The sequence below is a fragment of the Paramisgurnus dabryanus genome, chromosome 20, assembly GCF_030506205.2.
Source record: "Paramisgurnus dabryanus chromosome 20, PD_genome_1.1, whole genome shotgun sequence".
NCBI lineage: Eukaryota > Metazoa > Chordata > Actinopteri > Cypriniformes > Cobitidae > Paramisgurnus > Paramisgurnus dabryanus.
Window position 1 is genome coordinate 13,943,083 of NC_133356.1, and position 16,456 is coordinate 13,959,538.

At 35.5% G+C, this 16,456-nt stretch overlaps 1 protein-coding gene across 1 annotated transcript; it reads right to left on the reverse strand.

Annotated features, from left to right (window-relative positions):
• Positions 1-4,948: 4,948 nt before the first annotated feature.
• Positions 4,949-15,490, reverse strand: vstm4a (V-set and transmembrane domain containing 4a). The gene is made up of 8 exons (XM_065296547.2): positions 15,329-15,490; positions 13,387-13,782; positions 8,576-8,629; positions 8,082-8,189; positions 7,885-7,918; positions 6,426-6,550; positions 6,250-6,311; positions 4,949-5,421 (listed from the first exon to the last, which is right to left on the reverse strand). The coding sequence occupies exons 1-8, from the start codon at positions 15,378-15,380 to the stop codon at positions 5,263-5,265; spliced, it is 990 nt and encodes a 329-aa protein (XP_065152619.1). The 5' UTR covers positions 15,381-15,490; the 3' UTR covers positions 4,949-5,262.
• Between the last annotated feature and the right edge of the window lie 966 nt (positions 15,491-16,456).

Here is a 16,456-nt window from a genome sequence, read left to right on the forward strand (position 1 = left end):
TGAATCATCAGCGTGTATTTATTTTACAGAATTACAAGTGAATGTACAGATTTTAACATGTGGTTTCCTGGCAGTCAAGTAGTTGATGTAATGTTTTTCAAGAGTTGTCCGGGCTACTGCCGGTAGTTAAATCCATAGATTGAACACAGACTTCCATTAAGTTTTTCTGTAAACATAATTGCAACATGGACCATGGAAATGCTTTAATTAAGCAGATGTATAAATGCCAGATTTGAAAATAGCAGGCTGTGTACACATTTATTGCACAGTATGACGTTATCAGATGTCATTGCAATATAAAATGACTAATAATGTTTTTAAATAAATATAAATAGAACATTCTGCAATAGCTCCAGGCTGCAAGCACTGACGTGGCAAAAACCAACAACCCCAAAACATTGTCGGGTCCTCCACGGTTCTGCTGTCCAGATGTGTTGTGTAACTTTGCTGTGTACTAAGGGGCTTTTTGGCACATGAGTGCATGAGGCTCAAACATGCAGACAGCAGGGGAAAAGTGCAGATAAGAGCTGTGATTACTGGGAGTCCCACCAGGCCACGCTTCACTTCTCTCTCTAGGGAAGAGGGCTAATTGTTGCTCCCCTCTCCAACCTTAGGCTGCCTCCTTCTAATAGCCGTCATTAAGCGGCATGAATAATCCAATGGTGGGGGCCGGGCCATAAAGAAAACGAGGATGGGAATCTGAGATCAACTATTCCATAAGGTTATATCGCCACTGTGCTCTTGTGTGTATACTATGTGTAAATAGGTGTAATGCTTGTTCTCGCAATGTGGAACGTGAAGAATATGTGGCAAAATATGCATTGCTCTGCTTTGGGATTTGAATAAATAGTTCACGCAAAAATACTGTAAAAGTCACATTATTATATTGAAATGAAATGGGTATGAGTAAAAGTATCAAATTATATTTTTTCTTGGAAAACAGGAGAATTACTGAATGTACATGTAGACTAGCCCATATTCCTTACTATACTACACTCTCAGGAAAAAAAATGGTACAACAGCTGTATGACACCCTTTACTAAAGCCCTAATACCATTTAGGTACAAATGAAACAGTCTTTACACAACTGTCATTAGGCTTCATGTGGCCCGAAAGAAATGACAGACAGATGACGTCAAAGTACCGCGAGAGCGAGTTGAAATTAGACTTCTCCGTATGATTTCTCGAATCGCTCTCGCGGTACTTTTACGTCATCCGCCTGTCAGTTCGAACCAGCCTAATGACAGTTGTGAATCGGAGGCGGAGCTCGCGCGTTGCCGCGGTAACGCGTTTGAACCCGAAATTAACTTACGGTCTGTGTTTGTTTATCGGTATGGCTAGCGACTAAACTGACCTCTGGAACAAATACCTCGTGCAAATAAATATTTTGGTTTCCACAAGACGAGGGGAGACTGTGAGCATGTGCAACAATGTGCTGAGAGATTTGGCATCCAGGTAAGAATATAGACGTATGTTAATTTTACACAGTAAGGTTAGCTCAGTGTAACGTTAGTAGTTGATACACTTTAACTTAGCTATGAATTCAACTAAGGTAATTTAATTGGTTTGTTATCAAAAATAATCTAGAATTACTCTGTTGTTAACGACCCTTTGCTGAAGTATACCGAAAGTTAAAGAGCACCTATTTCATTGCTAAAACAATGTTATTTTGTGTATTTGGCATAATACAATGTGTTTGCGTGTGTTATGGTTAAAAACAAACATTATTTTCCACATGCCATACGTTTTTGTAGCTTTCACTCTCTTCCTGAAACACATGGATTTGAAAAGCTCTGTGTCCCTGATTGGCCAGCTAATCTATATGTTGTGATTGAATACCTTTGATGTCAGCCGGAAATGTGATGCTCCTTACCATGTTTAAAAGATTTGGTTGCTAACAGGAGTTACAGGTTGTGAGTCCGAAGTGGGAGGAATTATGATAATGTCAGCCTTTTCTACATCACCAATCCCAGGAAGTAAACTGTTGCCTACAATCCGTGTGTTTGTTGTAGCCCAAGAAAAGAGATTTACGTTGGAAACAACTTGCAACATCGTTTACTTTAGGGTATGTACCATTTGCATATTGTTAACATGTACTAATACACACTTACACACCAAAGGAAATTTTAAAACGTGAATCGGACAATAGGTGTTTCGTCCACAAACCACAAAAGATTTGTTGCTGTTAAAACCGCCTTTTAGACCTATTTAATGTAACATGTATTGAATTTTACAAGTTATAAGATCTTAACTTTTCCACTCCATCCCCAACAAGAAATTCCTGGCAGTTTTAATTAAAAGTAAAAAAATAACTGAAAAATAAAAATGGCAAAATTGTACAGGCCTAAACATAAAATCATTCATATAACACGTTTCTTAAATAAAACAGTAAATTTTTCATATTCCATACGCCATATATTTCCCACACCAGGATCTTCAATATCCATCTTTAACAAAGTCCAAAACTCAAAAGTCTTTTCCTTAGTGCATACAGTATGTAAATATTTCATGAGACCTTATTCATTGCTTTGTGAGGAGAAAAGACCATCAAGGTCATCTTGAACTGTTATTGCACAGAAGAAGAAAAACACAGAAAAACAACAGCACATGGTTTTGAAACGACATGAGGGCATGTTAAATAATGACAAGATTATATTTTTTGATGAAACAACATGCAACTCCATATAGGAACAATATTATTTTTCAGTTTAAGCATCTGCCTTTAATTGTGTTTTCAAGTGTTGTTGAAAACACATCAGAATTAAGAGCAGCTGAATTTGTCGATGGCTTCATACTCAGCTTGCCCTAATGTGTAAGTCTTTAGTTTGTGGTACACTCTGATCTGGAGCCTTCCCCCTGGAGAAAACCGAACATTCTCCCTTTGTTCTGGGTGTATAGTTGCTGCATCATCCGCACAAAGCTTCACACACGAGAGCACGGAGGCCTCTCTCAGAGAAGATCCGAGAGTAGCAGAACAAACGGCACGCAGCTACAGTCTGAGCCGTCCTGCCGAGCAAAAACAAAGCAGGACGGCAGAAGGTCGTCTTCTTGAGTGTAGATGAGACGAGAGACTTTGATGGAGAGCATAGCTGCGCATTTATGTTCGCCGCTAATGTCTCCGAGTGATCCAGAGCCGGGGGCCGCAGGAGCAACTGCATCTCTCTGTCGTTCATGAGAAGACCCCTCTGCATCTGCTCATTAATATGCACTGTGACCACAACGAAGAGGGGGAGTCGCTCTCTTTAACCTTTGTGCATGCGGCTAATTGTGCTAAGTAGAGCCGCTTAATAGACTGGAAAATAATCACCATATATCTCATGGAGAGAAGCAAATGACCTTCTCAAAAGACAATAGCCATCTCAATTTTAATACATCGGTGATTTTATGATATTAAATGTCAAACCATTTGGGCTCCTCTGAATAATTAAATCAAATAAATTATAGCACCTAGGCAGAACCATCTTGTAGCCTAACCCAATTATAATGCACTGTAAAGCTAATTATTAAGCATGATTACAATTAGTATGATTTTAATAAATGTAACCATTAAAGGGTTCATCACAGTCACTGGCTCTTAACTATGTGTAGGAGACATAAGAGAGAGAAATCCAGCTAGATTGCTAAACTCAAGAACAGACAGTAGGAGAATATAGGATGAGTTCAAACCTCATACTGTGAATGTGCTTATAATAGCTGCACTGCTATGTGCACCACAGCACGGTCTAACCAGACTGTGTTGTTGATGGGTAGTTGACGTGTCCTCTGGTGTGACATCCTATACCTCATTTAAAACTATTTTAAAGAGGATTTTGTTACTTTTATAATTACTGTGCATGCAATTTTTATGATCTAATATTCATTGAGAGACTACGTGGAATTTTTGCACTTATAATAATTCATTTGTCACACCACATGACTGTTTAAATTAACTTGTAAGGGCAAAACACTTTTTTAAATGGGTTGAAAAGTAAATGATAATATACAATACACACTTTCTAATGTAACTTGTTAGTTTTACACACTAAACAAATAATGGGTCAACCCAGTCGCTGCACTTTAAAAAATTATTATTGTTTATTTATTTATTTAATTATTAATAAAAAATTATTTCAACTTAAAAAAAGTTACCTGGTTGCCTTAAAATTTAATTTAAAAAGTTTAGTTGACAATATTTCTACTCAACATTTTTGAGTCAACTGTTTTTATTTTTAAGTCAAATCAACTCAAGATTTTCTACCCAGTCTCACGAGGTTTCGTGATATAGTCACATAATTTTTTTTATCTTTTTTTCGTGATATTATCACGAATTTCCACTTTTTTCGTGATTGTATAACGAAATCATGTTTTCGTGTGATTATCACGTATTGGTTTCTCAACTGCTTTTTCCTATTTCTAAACCATTTTCGCTTCGGTTTAGGGTTAGATTAAGTGCTTGCATTAGAATGTCACTTTATACATTGGTTTATACAACTTTTTCTGATTAATTTTTTTATATTTCGCCTGGCGTTACGGGTTAGAGTTGGATTTGTGTAGGGATGTCATTTTATGTAAATCTAACCCTAAACTGAAGCAACAATGGTAAGAAAATAGGACAAAACAGTTAAGTAACCAATACGTGATAATGACACGAAAACAGGAATTCATTATACGATCACGAAAAAACGCGGAAATAGAATAAAAAATTTATTTAATTTAAAAAGAAATTTCATGAGACTGGGCTGAAATTTTAAGGCAACCAGGTAACTTACTTTTTTAAGTTGAGCCAACAAATCTTATTTTACAGTGTGGATCAGAAAATTTTTATATTTGACCCAACAATGGGTTAAAACAAAAAGCACAGGTTAAAACGCAATGGGTCATGTTCATCCGGTTATTTTCAACCCAGCATTTTATAGATACATTTTATTAAAAAAATAAATCTTGTTGTTATTGGAATAAATGAGTGTACTCTATTCATATTTTTATTTCAAAATAGCAAAATACAGTTCTTACATCATATTGCATAATGAATTGATGAATGTTTGGTTAAATCCATCCGTAATGCCATCCCCTAAGCGTTCTTGTACAATATAAAAACCTGAAATTCATACATAAATGGGTCCAAATATATGTCAGTGTCCAAAAATATGACGTGGTGCTCTTTACACAGATCTTATACTTGTAATACTAGTACACGTAAAAAACAACAACACCAGTACGTACTGTAGGTACAAAATATTTTAAAAATAAATAATTTTGGTACGAAACTCTTATAATACATATTTACACTTGCTTCTCTACAAAGAGTATTTGGGCATATACTGTTCCTGTGCAGTTTGTGTTGGACTCAAGCTGTGCGCATCTGGTCAAATCTGTTTTCAGCTCCGGCTTTGGTTTAACCAGCTCCAGTTCTGCATAGGTCAGGTCGTCTACCACCCTTGGCTTAAGAACAAAAAGAGGGCGTTTCAAACATTTCACTATACTGAATGTGGTCAGATGTCTGAAAAAGAAGTTTGGTATCCTAACAACATAAAATTATAGGTGTAATTTTAGGATTGTTCTTAGACTGTGATGTCTTAAGCACGTCTCTGGTTGACTCAAATTTCTGTCTGTTCCTCACAGAAAGCAATCATATGGCCTCAGAAGAGTTTGAATAGGTCACCATTCACTTTAATTGTACAGAAAAGCATGATATGAGCATACTACTACTGAAGCAATAAACATGTGAGTATTTATTAATTGCATAAGTTGTTTCATGTGTGCACCTTCCCTTTAATGTCTTAAGATCTTTACCAGACTTCATTAAACATAAACACAGATTTGTTTGGCGCTACAGTATGGTAATTCTTTACATCAAAGCCGATGTGTGGTTTGATCGACCCGATTACAACCGGATTTCACAACACAAGGCTGGATCATAAAATGTTTTCTTTTTTTAACCTCTTTCTGCATTTCTGCGATGATTTCCCTTGAAACTAATCTAATAAGAATCAAGCGCACTAAATAAATAATCATGCTTTAGAAAGCAATAATAGTAAATAAAATTATAAGACCCATAAATGGAGGAAGGTATAGCAATAACTTTGGCAAACATAAAGCTCTGTGAGAAAGCCACATTATTTCCCTCTTGCGTTTTTCTAGCCTGCGATAATTCAATTGAGGTAAAGAAAGTGCATTGTAAGGTGCAAATATTATAAACGTGGAAATAAAGTGATTAAGATAACTAAATACTGTTTTTATGCAACAAGTCTAATATAAGTGTGTTCATACCATGTGAGACTTAGGTTGTGCCTTTAAAAGTTTTGTTCTGCGTGGTTTCCTTGGTGCAGGTGCTATACAGTACAATAAACCAAAGATACATTATTATGAAAATAAAGTATTTATAATAAAACATGTACGATTTCAAAGTTCAAATCAAAATGTAGATTGAGGAGGGACTCTGTTACCTTTAGCTGGTATCTGGGGTGCAGATAGTGGAATAGTGATGTCTCTGATCTGAGGTTTATGCCTTTTTTCTTTTCTGTGCATTGCAGGAGAAGAGCTGGCCACACTGGTTACTGTTTCTCCAGAGCTGGATATATTAAAACATTAATATTAGTCTTGCCATTACATGCAATCATATATGTGACCCTGGCCCACAAAACCAGCCATAAGTAGCACAGGTATATTTGTAACAATAGCCAAAAATATATTGTATCGGTCAAAATTATAGATTTTTTATGTCAAAAATGTATTAGGAGGGATTATTAAAGGGATATAGAACCCAAAAATGAAAATTGTTCTGTTGTGAAGCGCATGCTAAAGTCACTTGACTGCAGTGCAACGTGGCTGACGTGTTATCTGGTGCGTCCCAGCTGGTTTTTCTTTTTTTTGTGCGCCCGGGCTTCGTTTACAGTTAGAGTTTGCAAACATATCTGAAGATAACATGTCATCACGTCACACGAAGAGAAGACAATGCTGAATAAAGTCGTAATTTTTGTTATTTTTGGACCAAATTGTATTTTCGATGCTTCAATGGACTACTTTGATGATGTTTTTATTACCTTTCTGGACATGGACAGTATACCGTACATAGATTATCAATGAAGAGTCAACAAGCTCTCGGACTAGGGATGCACGATATATCGGCCGACATATCGTTATCGGCTGATAACTGCTTATTTTTAATAATATCGGTTATCGGTCTGATAGCAAAATTAGGCGGATAAATGAAAGCCGATAAATGATGGATTATTTCTGTTTGTTGAACCACTTCACTTGCTTATTGCTGGCCAAGGGGGGATGTAGTGAATGGTGCTTTCTGTGACATAGCACGAAGATGACACGTGTTGCGGGCTTAAGAAGAGTATGCTAGTCTAGCGCAAAGACAAGATGTCCGTGGTCTGGGAGTTTTTCATTGTGAAATTAATATGAATATTTATCGGCCTATATATATATATATCGGTTATCGGCCCCCAAATATAAAGAGTTATCGGTATCGGCCAAAATTTTCATATCGGTGCATCCCAATCTCGGACTAAATATAAAACATCTTAAACTGTGTTCCGAAGATGAACGGAGGTTTTACGAGTTTGGAACGACATGAGGGGGATTTATTAATGACATTACTTTCCTTTTTTTGGTGAACTATCCCTTTAAGTAAAGATAATGTTTCATTAAGATTTTTTGTAAATTTCCTACCATACATACTTATCAAAAATGTATTAATCATAAGTAATATGTGTTGAAAGGACTTCATTTGGAAAACTTTAAAGGTGATTTTCTCATTATTTAGATTTTTTTTGCACCCTCAAATTCCAGATTTTAAAATAGTTGTATCTCAATTTCAAAAAATTGCCCCTTATGGTTTGTGGTCGGGTCACATATAAAGTAAGCAATGGTAAAACATTATATACAGAAGTTTACCTATTTTCTGGACACTTTACCAGGTAATAACTGGCTAGATGGAGGTAGAATTGAATAGGCATCCGAAACAAACGAACAAGCAAACAAACAAACATTTAGTGTGAGTGCAACAAACAAGACAGGATCATAATCCAAAAATTTCACTGTATTATTGAAGTATTTAAATGTTAAATCGCAAATCGATTTGGCTTTATCACCTTGTAGTCTTCGCTTATGCTGAAGGTGTTGACATGTGATAGTCATGGCAAAAATAAACATACAGATGAGCCCAAGAGAGCAGATGAGCACAGCACACATGTATAAATCTAAGGAAAATCACAACAGATCATAATGAAGCACTGGCCATGTAAAAAATACATTATTTACATGTCATTTCACAACAGGATATGGTAAAGTAAGGGCTGAAGGTTCTGCGCATAAAAAAGCTAATAAAGACTTTCTATTCCAATAATAAAAACTTTAGCTGAGCTGACTTTGTTTTACACTGCTGGTTTATACTAATGTCTGCATGTGGTTTGATCATATGGAGGAGGATCTACAATAACACATGAGCCAAAAGCTGTCTTAAAACACTCTAATCTTTGATTCAGTCCAGCACACAAACATGTGTCTTTATCAGTGGCAGAGATTAAACTCCAGACTGCAATGAATCACATGCTGACATTTATTGAAATCTAAAAGAGGTGCATACCTTCAAACATGCGCCATATGACATCAGTTTTTCCTGTGGTGGGTAGATGATGTACTGAAAACATAAACATTTGTATAAATGCATTTATATAAACAGTTCCAAATTTACACAAATCTTTATAGGACTGTTCAGAAATATGTTCAGTCAATGTTCAGAAAACATGCTGCATAAATTTGGCTCAAGCTACTGATTTCCCTCCTCTATCTTGTATTCTGTGCAGATCTGTGGAGGTTTGTGCTTGATGAGGCTTCAATAAGAACAGGCAAGGACATTTAGTGAAACAGTAAGTTATGTCAGAGGCCTCTGAAAATACTTAACCTTTACCCTGGACAAATGGCGCTTTAATAAATCTACATCACAGAAAGGCTCATAAACAGCTATTAATGCATTCTAAGAGCTTTGAAAAGCAAAGGACAGATCTGCATTTACATCTTAGTGTTGTATTACCTGCAGACAGTGTAAAAAATAAGTTGGTTCAATTTTAAAAAGTAAGTTACCAAAGGCCTCATTTATAAAGCATGCGTACGCGCAGATTTGATCGTTACATGTGCGCAAAAATCTATGACAAAGTCTATATTTTTAAAAACTGTCGTTGATATGAAAAAGTGCTTAGCCCCACATTAGGGTCTGAGCAGACGTACGCACTTTTGCTTGTCCGATGCTGCAGGTTTTTGGAAATACATTCTTGCTGTTTGAAAGGATTTGAACATCGACAGGTGCTCTTTTATATGTCAATGACATTAATTAGGCATCGTTTAAAGGCGGAGATCTGGTACTGCTCAGCTGTGCACAAGTTCAAGATCCTTTGTGATTTATAGATTTCACATCTTAGAAATCCACAGTTTCTGTACGTGCGTTCATTTTATGAATCACACGTACGCATTTTTGAGAAATTATCGTGAGATCAAATTTAGGATGGTTTCTAAGCAGCATTTTATAAACAAGGACCGTGGTTGCCTTAAAATTTTGAGTTAATTCAACTTAAAAATATTAGTTGATACAACAATTTGACATTTTTTTTACTTTGACAGTACTATATTTTTTAATTAAATTAACTCAAAATTTAAATTTAAAAAGGCAACCAGGTAACTTACTTTTTTAAGTTGAACCAACAAATCTTTTTTACCAGTGTGGGAACTAAATTTAGTTTTATTGAGAATAAAATATGATTGTCTTATTATCGCTATTGTTTTCTTTCTTTCTTATTGTCATTCTTTCAAGACTTTAGCATTTTTTAACATAAAAATTTACTGTAGATGATGTTACGAGTAAAACTTAATAAAGATTCCAAATAGTTTTCAAACAAATTGAATGAAATGCCATAATGAGTTCCCACTTACTGTATATATTTTAAAGCTTAAGAAAAAATATTTGTATATTTACATTTGTAAATGTAATGTGAAAAAATAATGTACGTGAACTAACAATAAACAATATTAATTTTCAGCATTTATTTATCTTTATTAATTTTAGTTAATGCCAATGCATGTTAGTTCATTGTGCATTAACTAATCGCTGACTAAATTTAAAAGTAAATGCTAAAAATGAACATGAACAAAGATGAATAAATGCTGTAGAAGTGTTGATCATTGTTAGTTTATGTTAACATTAGTTATTAGTTAACTTCATTGTAATGTTACAAATCTACCTTTTATCTCTCTCTGCTCTGGGTCTTTTTGAATGTAGGTGCACCGTACATGTGTACTTCATTAGTGTGTACATGTTTTTAATAACAACCAGGAGGTTGACCATGAGCCGTGACTAGGTATAGAGTTACACATATGATCTGCATTTTCTGTTTGAAGTTAAAGGCGCCCTATAAAAGCCCTGCTAAACTGAAAGCTTCAGCACATTTTCAGATCTGCAGTAGGTCTGCAGAAACGTTGTGCAATAACGTTCGAAAACAAAGTACACAATAAATCTTAGCGCGGGTGGAGTTTGAGAGCGGATTAGTGTACAGTATGTTTTAGTGCTGCTTTTGTTTTGGAAAACATGAAGTCATTTGCTGGCTAACCTTGTGGTTGTAAAGGGATGGCTGAAGTGGCTAACCCTGCTTTGTGGTCTTGATTGCTTTGTCTTTGTAGGTTATTTTAGCTTGTTGACATTGTTTTGTTGCATCTTTCGGAAGACGAATTTCCCGGCCTGGGTAGACCTACGACCTCCATTTCCTTCCTTATTGCTTCTTGTTGGTTTCCACTCTCACTCGGTTTGTTTTTTGAGTTCTTTGGGTCTTACAGTTGGGTAAACTAGAGTGTCTGTGGTTGTCTAACCCCTACAGGGATGTTTTGTTGACAGTAACAATCGAAACCAGATATTTTCTGTTCATCAACAGCTGTATTTTCATTATACAGAATGGTTCTGGATGACACATTTTGTATTAGCCTATCCTTATATTTCACTGCATTTATATTAACTTTAGATAAATTTTTGCATACACAACACTGAAAAAAATGATTCATTGAATTTAATCAGTTTTTTTTAAAGTAAGTGGTTGCAATCAATTTATTTAAGCTACATTTAAACAAAAGTTTTATATTTTATTTTACGTTACTAATCTTTTTTGTTTAAATGTAGCTTAAATAAATTGATTGCAACCACTTACATTAAAAAATGTTTCAATTTTAATCAATTCATTGATTAAATACAATGAATCTTTTTTTTGCAATGAACTATGTAAAGAAATATTTGTACTTGATTAATTTAACCAGCAAAAAATGCTGATTTGTTTCAACACATGGTTGGGTAAAATATGCTATAAAAAAACCTCCTAAAAACCACCAACATAACACAGACTCTTTTAAATACCATCACAACATCATAATTTGCTCTTATGCTGGGAACTGGAAATATCTTGCCTAAATTTGAAAAAAAAAACATGTTGAATTAGCATGTTTAAAATAAGTAAACTCAATGATCAACTTTTTTTTGATACTTGACTGAATCATCTTCTTTCAAAATAAAAAAGTTATGCCAAAAAGTTAAAATTTTAGTTCAGTTTAAAATGATGCTTGCACTGTCAGAAAAAAAGGTTTAAAAATTGTACCTTTTCTGTCGCTGGGGTGGTACCCTCAAAGGTTCAGTTTTGTACCTTTTATGGCTATACAACACATTGAAATGTTGTACTTTTTGGGGTACAATATTATACCTTAAGGACCTATTGTGTACCTTTTAAGGACCAATTTTGTACCAAATAAATGTTAGCGGTACAAAACATTAAATTGTACCTTTTAAGGTACAAAATAGGTCCTAAAGGTATATTATTGTACCCCAAAAGGTACAACATTTAAATGTGTTGAATAGCCATAAAAGGTACAAAACTGAACCTTTGAGGGTACCACCCCAGCAACAGAAAAGGTACAATTTTAAAACTTTTTTTCTGACAGTGTGAAATACAAACTGCATCAATCATGTTAAATCAAAATGAATTGTTCAAATAAAGTGAACAGCATCAAAAATTCTATTTTAAGTGTGGACAAACCCAACTGTTGGTTTAAAGCAACCTATGTCCATATTTAAACCAACCTGTTCTGCTTGTCCTTATTTTACCCAAACATGGGTTGAAACAGCCCAGAATTTTTGTGTGGTTTACTTTTTAATATATAAATAAATCTAAAATGTTAGCGTAAACTACTAAAAACGGCAATGATTATTCATAATAAAAACCTTTCCAACGTAGGCTAACAAATATGCATTTGTTGTCTTTATTCTTGAGAACATCATTCATTGCCATTATTTGCATAATGATAAATCCAGTGGATGCTTAGACATGTGGGACCCCTCACGGTCCAAACACCCCAGGAAAATTCATAGCACAGCCAGAGTAAATGTTTTTAATTTCATTCTTGCCAAGTTGCCTGCTCCGTCCCCCAGTATGTCCAGTTGGTGTTGTTAACAACCTCACGGTCTGTTTGTGTTGGCACATTTATAGTAAAAATAATGTATATATGTGAAGGGTGCGACCCAGAGACACACTGACGGGAAAGATGTAAGAAATAAAAGCGTTTACGCTTCATTTTCATTCTTATTTTCTTCCAATTTTATAGACCATTGAAAACCATTTGATTTGGGCTTTAAACAGTTGACATGAAGTTAACAACTTAGTCGGATGGTTACTCTTTTGTGATGTTTTGAAGACAGACCATCCCCTGAGTGAAAGAGGTTTAGAAATATCTAACAATGAACCTCGTCTGTAATTGTGGAGTCGAAATTGACCCTGTACTGGGTGAACTGAAGGATTAGTGAGCTTGAGGAAACAGCTGTTGTGTGGTTAGCCCTGACCGTAGCAAGACATTATTCATTCACCCCATCCAACTCAACCACGCTGTTCCCCGATGCTATCGAAGAGGCCTTGAATTGAACAGTATGTTTTAAACCCGTATTTGCCTTGTTGACAAATATATAGAGGTTTTACATGGTTGGGTAAAATATAGACATTTTATATAGTAAGTCATTAAAAAAAATGGTTGGGTTTGTCCATATTTTACATAACCATGGTTTGAAAACAATCCAGCATTTTTATCTGTGTGTTGCGTATCATTCTTTGTTTCTTGATCAAATTGGCATTAACATATATGTGCGCTCTAAAAATGCTGTTTTTTTAACCCAGCTTGGGTCAAAAAGGGATGAACCAAACCCGTTGGTTTAAAAAGCCCAGAATTTTTTTTATATTTGACCCAACAATGGGTTAAAACAACCCAGCATAGGTTCAATTACAACCCAACGGGTTGCGCTCATCCCTTTTTGACCCAATGTTTGGTTGTAAATAACCCAGCATTTTCTTAAGAGTGTGCGGAAAAAATCACCATGGTTACCTCGTAATTCCATGCTCCCCGTCCCATTCCCAGAGATCCTCCATTTATTTCGGTGCTGTCGTATTTCCTGCACTTTGCAAGTGTAGTTACCCCTGTCCTCCGTCGATACATTCAAGATCATTAGACGGAAGATCTGTCCATCCTTCTCCTCCCACAGAAGAAACTTGGTATGGAGAAAGTGTTTGCTGTAGTTGCCATAATGCTTGGTTTTCTTGACGCTCATCCGGACAAGCAAGTGCTCGTCTTCAGGGCTGGGTAGGTAAAGCCAGCGCAGGGCCAGCAGACTGTTGCTCCTCTTCCTCTGAGATACCAAACAGGACAGTGTGATATTGTCTCCTTCCATACACATGCTGATGGGCCCGGGGGTAACGGTTACATTTAACGCAGCACTTAGCTCTGGAAAAAACATAGATTCAAAGAATAAATAAACTTAAGTGCATTTATCTGTACTGTCTGAAGAAGAAAAATATATAGAGATGGACTGTATGATACTGTATAGGATCCTGAGATGTAAATTTAAAATTCAGTTAAAGAAACTCAAAACCTGCTATGAAGTTAATTCATATTATAAAAGCAACATATGTGACCATGTACGTGAAATCCAGGCTAAAGTCTCATAATGTAATTGTGAGATTAGAAGCATTAAAGTTTGATTTCACATTGAAATTAATCTTTATCCTTAGTTAATATTAAAGATATCAAGGTTATATTTTAACAGACTGTTCTTTACATTATGTCAGATGATTTTATGTAGAAGATAGTTACTCACAAATAATGACTTTAGCTGGGTCACATTAAAGTCCCAGTAGCTCAATGTGTTAACAGTGCTCAGGTTGTGGGCTTTATTCCCACAGAACAAATATATTGAAAATGTATAGATTTTAAGTCACATTGGATAAAAGTGTATGCCAAGTGTGTAAATGTAACTTTAAGTAATAAAATCTAATATTAAGGACAGATTTAAACTTAAACATTTGGTTTTCTATCAACAGTATGAGCTGGGGTACATGACGTACAGTATTATTTTTCTTATCCAAAAGCAAAAAGTTTTCTTGGGAGTATCATTGTAGATTTTCTTCTGTTCTGGCCTAAATCGTGACCCCAAAAGGGTGTTAAATTTCTGGATGCATCTGGGCCCAATATGCCCTGACAAACACAAAAATACAGGTGGAAAACATTCGTCTGCCTTCTCGAACCACAGCGGAGAACAGGGAACACGACAGGAAAATTGTATCCAGCTGTTGAAAGCCTTTTTCGTGTTTATGTTTTGCCCCAATTACATGAGTCCCTCTGGGGGTCAACCAGGGCTCTGCTTTCAATGCAGAGGAACCACATCACAAGAGACCAAAGATTTGGACATAAACATGTAGCCCCACAATAATAATGCTGAATAAAATCTGATGTCCGGAGTCAGACACTCCAAAACTAAGCTAAAGTTTTTAGTTAACTGTTAAACTATGATTGACTACAAAAAACATATTTTGAAAATAATAAAACATATAAAATATGTATATAAATATATTTAACTATATATAAACTAGTTTACCTGGATATAAGAAGATTTTTATTTTATTTATTTTATGCAAAATTAGTTTATAAAGTTTAATCTGCACACTGTAAAACATTTCTTTAGAATTTACAGTATTAATGGGTATTACTGGCAACTAGCTGCCAGTAACTTACTGTAGATTTTACATTTATGTTATTTACTGGCAACATTTTGTTTAAAGTTAAATGAATCAGACTTATCTTCTACAGTAAGTTACTGGCAACCAGCTGCCAAATTACAGCAATTTTTTACAGTGAATGTCAAAAACTTTGTCAGAGTCCATGTCTGAAAACTTTAACTTTTCTCACTACCTCACTCATAACCCCCCCTCCCCTTACAGGTTGTTTTTCTTTTCTTTCATATTAAAAGGCCGACATAAACAGACAGTCTTACCTCCAATGAAAGCCCTAGTCAGGAGAACTATCGCAACAGTAGAGAGTTTCATTCTGTCGACTCTGAGGCTCCATAAACCCAACTAAACGTCAAGAAAAGCAAGAGTCCCTGGGATTTTCTCTCTCTTTCTGCATGTGTGTAATATGAAACAGTGCATGCTCTGTTCTCAGTTAGAAACACCCCCATCTCTCTCTCTCTATCTGTCTCTCTCTCTCTCTCTCTCTCTCTCTCTCTCAATCTTTCTTTTCTCTCTATCCCATAACCCATAATCGCTCCCCCTGCCAGTGAAAGTATACGTAGGAAATGTCATTTCCGGAGAAAACCTTTGGAAGCAGCACAAATTTCCAGCTGGACATACAGAATGCGAAAGCAGGAGCGGCAGTAAAGTCGGGTGGGGGGGGTTCTGTGGTGGCTAACTTTCTCAGCTTTGATAACAAATGCAGACGGTGGTCTGTCTTTTCACAATGTCTCTCTGTTCCAGCCAGGAACCCTGAGCACACAACTTTTTCAAGTCAATCAAGTCGATCTAGGTTTGAAAGAATAAATTTACCAAAAAATAAACATTATTATTTTTTACCATCATGTTATTTTAAATCGGAATAATAAAGAGGGTATTTTTAAAGAAAAGTTAAAGGTTCACATAATGATAGATCATAGTGATCATGTCTGTCACGTTGTCCAACAAAAACCCTTTAAAATTGGACTTTATGACTTATCCACTATATCTAAAAGTTTGGAGCATAGCTTTATTTAAAAAACAGACAAGCGTTTAAACCATCATTCACTTATAGTACGATTTTCCAAAGCAACCTGATTATTAAGTGTATCACAGAGACTGGAGTCAGACTGAATAATTCAGTTCACTGAAAAGATCAGATTGTTTTAGATCAGATTTTTCCAATCCAATCCAACTTTATTTATAGAGCACAGTTTAAACAACCACAAGGGTACCAAAGTGCTTTACAATTAAAAATACAACTAAAATAATAAAATAACACCAACAAGGACAATGACAACAAAGACCACAATAGCTTTCATAGTGCAGGGAATGCCAGAGAATAAAAATACGTTTTTAAACGAGATTTAAAAGTGTGGAGAGTAGGGGAAGCTTTAATGTGCGGTGGTAGC

Coding starts and splice junctions, on each gene's coding strand:
- vstm4a (XM_065296547.2), bottom strand. CDS start 15,380: ATGAAACTCTCTACTGTTGCGATAGTTCTCCTGACTAGGGCTTTCATT. Junction 6,551..7,884: donor GTAAAGTGTCCAGAAAATAG/GTAAACTTCTGT, acceptor TAATATATCCAG/CTCTGGAGAAACAGTAACCA. Junction 5,422..6,249: donor CACAACCTAAGTCTCACATG/GTATGAACACAC, acceptor TTTGTTCTTAAG/CCAAGGGTGGTAGACGACCT.